Source organism: Triticum dicoccoides, chromosome 2B, assembly GCF_002162155.2.
Source record: "Triticum dicoccoides isolate Atlit2015 ecotype Zavitan chromosome 2B, WEW_v2.0, whole genome shotgun sequence".
Classification (NCBI taxonomy): domain Eukaryota; kingdom Viridiplantae; phylum Streptophyta; class Magnoliopsida; order Poales; family Poaceae; genus Triticum; species Triticum dicoccoides.
The window spans coordinates 164,438,082-164,442,909 of record NC_041383.1 but is presented as its reverse complement, the minus strand read 5'-3'; the positions used below and the strand labels follow the sequence as shown (position 1 = coordinate 164,442,909).

At 47.8% G+C, this 4,828-nt stretch overlaps 1 protein-coding gene across 1 annotated transcript; it reads right to left on the bottom strand.

The window, feature by feature from the left end:
• Positions 1 to 271: 271 nt before the first annotated feature.
• On the bottom strand, positions 272 to 2,238 carry LOC119362787 (berberine bridge enzyme-like 27). Its single transcript, XM_037628050.1, has one exon. The coding sequence runs from the start codon at positions 2,209 to 2,211 to the stop codon at positions 622 to 624; it is 1,590 nt and encodes a 529-aa protein (XP_037483947.1). The 5' UTR covers positions 2,212 to 2,238; the 3' UTR covers positions 272 to 621.
• Between the last annotated feature and the right edge of the window lie 2,590 nt (positions 2,239 to 4,828).

Here is a 4,828-nt window from a genome sequence, read left to right as displayed (position 1 = left end):
CTCTTTGAGAGAAAAGGACATATTTTAAAATCGCTAAACGCGACGATGTAATTGTTGTCTCAACTAGAGTCATATTTACTATCCCTATGGGTACTCGAGTGGAATGAGGGATGCTTATCGTGTCGGGGTCAACTCATACCCTACTAAACTATAGGGAGGCAGATTTGTCAAGTCGTGGTGTAGATGCTCTAGCATGCACATTTGATTGCGTGTCCGTGTAGTGTCTTTCGTGCAAGGACACACCTATCACAGCGAAGAGCTCAGTCACAGATTTGACAAAGGGACAATATCATTCCATTTTATTTACTCCCTCCGTTCACTTTTATAAGTCATTTCAGACAACTGAAAATAGGCTGCTTTGCATGTTGTCTGAAATGTCTTCAAGGACTTATAAAAGTGAACAGAGGGAGTATTAGTTTTCATAAACTTGACACGATACATGTTTCTTTTTATTCCACCCATGATTAAAAACACGTCACATAACCAAGACAGCACGATTTTAGCCATAGAGACCAAAATTAACAAGAGTCTCAAAGACGAAACCGCTAAGACATGCAAAGGCAATCACGAGCAGTGCACACTCCAAAGAAATGAAAGCGCCCATACCAGATCAAATGGAATCTATATTTTGGCAGCGGGAAGAGGAGGGATGCTCTGCTCATTCTTGAAGAAATCATCGGGATCCACCATGGTCTTCACAGCTGCCAACCTCTTAAAATTTCCTTTGAAATACTTCTCTCCCCAGACTCTAGCCTTCTCATAGCTCGTCACGTTACCGTCCAACTCATTCGTCCCGAGGTCGAGGTCCCTGTAGTTGACATACACAGCCCTTGGGTTCTTGGACACGTAAGGCTCCATCTCCTTGTAGAGTCCCCTGACCCAGCTCATTCGCTTCTCCGCTGCTGCCGTCCCGTTCTCGTACCAGAACGAGTAGTACTGGAGCTGGTAAAGGTTCCCCTGCCGGTGCGGGAACGGTGTTTCCGATGGCGAGATGCTGCTCATCAAGCCGCCGTAAGGGTCCAGCATGAGCAGCGCGGCCTCGGGCTTCTCGAGCCACGCCGTCCATATGCTCTCCCACACGTCCCTTGGAATGGGTTCTTGCACGTGGTCGGACTTCGCCTTGAGATAGTAGTGCGGATTGCTGCTCCTGTTGAGGAGCTGTTCCGTTGGTATGGACGTCGTGGAGAAGCCGAAGAAGGCCGTGGACTGGACCCAGCTCACCTCCTGGCAGTTTTGCTTCGTCATTCCAAGCTCAGGGAAGCGATCTTGCATGAGCCCATGGAGGCAGCCGCACCGGCCAAGAAACAACGCCTGGAAAGTAGCCTTCTGGTTCAGCACGAGCACGCGGAGGTAGAGGTTTTGAGGTAAAACCGGCGCGATCTCTTGCCATTTGGTAATCAGTTCGATGGCAGATTGGTTCCTTGACCGGATGATGCTGAACACCGTGACGGTCTCCGGCACGGCGACTAGCCGCACCTTCCACGACAGCACGATGCCGAAGCTCTCGCCGCCTCCGCCACAGATAGCCCAGAAGAGGTCCTCCCCCATGGTGCTCCTGTTCATCAGCCTTCCGTTGGCGTCCACGACGACGGCGTCGAGGACATTGTCGGCGGAGAGGCCGTACTTGCGTGCCAGCGAGCCGAACCCGCCGCCGCTGAGGTGGCCTCCGACGCCCATGGTGGGGCACGAGCCGGCCGGGAACCCGAGCGAGCGGCTGGCGGCGCCAACGGCGTAGTAGAGCTCGCCGATGGTGGCGCCGGACTCGACCCACGCCTCAGCACGCGCCGGGTCGACGTGGATCGCCCGGAGAGCGGCGAGTTCGAGCACCGCGAAGGGCTCGTTGTGGAGGTGGATGGAGGCGTAGGAGAGGCCCTCATAGTCGTGGCCGCCGCTGCGCACGCGGATGCGGACGCCGTGGCGGCGGCCGCAGCGCACGGTGGTCTGCACGTGGGCGTGCTCGGTGGCCGCGATGATCCCTATAGGCTTCGAGGTGTCCGGCAGGATGTAGCGGAGGTTCCAGGCGGTGGACAGCAGGAGGGCAGAGTAGGACGGGGTTGCCGGGGTCTGGATGAGGCGAGACGGGATGTCCGCGGCGAGGCAGCCAAGGAATTCATCGATTGCACTGGAAGCTAAAGAGGGCGTGTTTTGGGCCGAGAGGATGCAGAGGGTTAGGACAAGGTGTAAAATTGTTGTCCTCGGTGTCCTTGCCATGATTGATGCAGGAGTGGCAACTATGGCTGTGAGCGGGAGATGCGTGCTATATATAGAAGGCGGCAACTGTATATATAGTTTAAGCATCATCTGTCATAGTTGAAGAAATGGTTACACAACTGGCCAATAAGTTCCGTACACGAAAAAGGGAAACGGTGGAGGTAGAGACCAATTCCGCAAAGTTATTAGAATATAATAGTATGAAGAGTTTAATACTCCCTCCGTCCCAAAATAAGTGTCTCAACTTTGTACTTATTGACGGAGGGAGTATATGTTTTGTGTCTAATCTGACCTATACAAATCCACTTCACCCCCATTGCAGTAAAGCTCCATATCCCCTGTGCATGCTATTGCCTACGCCTACCTCCGGTGAACCATTTTTGGAAAACAGGCTGGGCTGTTTTGGTTTCCTCGTTTGGTAGAGCTCCTGCAAAAGATGCTGCCCCTTTGTAATTTTATCTTTTTTGTACAGAGCTTCTCGTATGTTATTTGACCATCAAACTTTACAAGCGCCCATAACATTTGTTCATGATCATTCTTATAAAGTTTTAGAATTTTCTGAAATGTTTTGCTATGTTTTCTTACATGGGTGCAGCATGGATGCACCGAGCTGAGATTCAACCACTACTTTCCCCTTGTACAATCCCACGGTAGGAGCTAACTTCATCTCAACTTCTTTCGCTAGCCATTCTAGGCAAAGATCTCTGGCCCCAACCGATAAATCCTTTAAAAGTCCATCCGGACTCATCCTTGAAGGGTTTGGAATTCTACACGGTGTATGCATAATGCATGAAGATGTTGATGCCTTCCTAGACTTTCACGTTTTCGAGTTCCACGACTTCGATCTTTTGATAGGGCATCCCACAGAAAAGCTCCGCATAGATGCTCCGACACTCGATGACCTCAACTTAAAACTTGATGGAAAAACTTTTTCCGTCCCCATCTTTAATGAATTTTTTCCCGTGCATGAGCCGATCGAGGAGGTGATGGCTATTTTACCATTTGATGCCCAAAATTTTATGTGGGGCGGCCGCTTGACCTGCTCTCCCCACTTCGTCTCTTGCCTGCCATTACCCGCATATCCTCTCTCCCGTTTCTGAGCTACCCAAACTTTTTTAGTTCATCCCAACATTACTCATTTGTCCAACTGTTGCTAAGCAGTTTTGGGATAAGTGTCTAGTAATGTATGGATGTTATTAGTTAAAGTTACTTTTTTACTGTGACGAGTCTAACAAGCAAACACACAGGTGTCGTTCTTAAATTACATGCGGTCATATCAAGAGAAGAATTAATTAATCTATCTGTCAGGAGATGGAATCTCAATTGTCAACCAAGCGTCGGTGCGTATCTTCAGACCCTTCTAGGGCTGACCAGTTCCCATCAATTAATTACCTATTAAGTTACGATACGAAGAGATTTGCATGATATCTTGATTGATTCTTGGCTAGCTTGCGGTACGTGTACGTCTTAGCTTTAGACGTACGCACGTCAACGGCTCTAATCGGATCGATCTCCACGGAAACACTCGATCGCGTCAACTTGACCAACTAAGAAACAGATCGGGAAGACTTTCGTGATAGCTACAGGGGCGTGTCGCTCGTGGGCTTTTTTATTTCTTTTGATCTCTTGGTACAAGACAAAATCACTAGTTAGGCTAGCCATAGTGGGATAACATAACTAGTATCATGCACTTGGGACTCGTAAACATGCTTATGTGGCAGACATTTAAAAAAAAGAGAAATGGTCATAATAACATAGGTAGATACTGTAACATAATAAATGTTATGCATGACAATAAATAAGACCATATATAATACTCTCTCCGTCCGAAAATACTTGTCATCGAAATGGATAAAAAAAGACGTATCTAGAACTAAAATACGTCTAGATACATTTTCTTTTACCATTTTGATGACAAATATTTCCGGACGGAGGGAGTACTAGTTTATGATACTATGCACTATAAAGGTAGTATCATACACTAGTATCATATGCATGATACTAGTATATGATACTTCCCACTATGACCAGCCTTAAGGAGTACTCCTTGCGATGGTCACTCCAACTTTTCCAGGTTGCGACAAGTGGCGCGTTGTGCGCCACTTGTCGCAACTTGAGAGTTTTCCCTTTTTTCGTAGATCCATTTATTCAAAACGTTTTATCTTTTAAATCGTGCGTCCAAATCTCAAACCGCTTTCGTAGTTGGATTCCTCGCGTCGAGATCTTCAAAACTATATCCCATGTTGATAGGTTTTGACGAACTTCTTTTTCATGAAAAAACCGGACGGAAAAATCGAACCGGGAACACGGATTTTTTTTCCTTTCCGAAAGAGGCACGTCCGTGCCTCTGACGAAATCACAACCGTGTCTCTCACGGAAGCAAAACCGTGCCTCTCGCGAAAGAAAAAAAACAGAAAACACGTTTTTTTCCTTTCTGAAAGAGGCACGCCCGTGCCTTTTGCGAAAGAAAAAAAACAAAAAACATATTTTTTTCGTTTCCGAGGCACGGCCGTGACTCTCGCGGAAGCACAACCGTGCCTCTCGCGGAAGCAAAACCGTGCCTCTCGCGAAAGAAAAAAAAAACAAAAAACATGTTTTTTCCGTTTCCAAGAGGCAC

Coding starts and splice junctions, on each gene's coding strand:
- LOC119362787 (XM_037628050.1), bottom strand. CDS start 2,211: ATGGCAAGGACACCGAGGACAACAATTTTACACCTTGTCCTAACCCTC.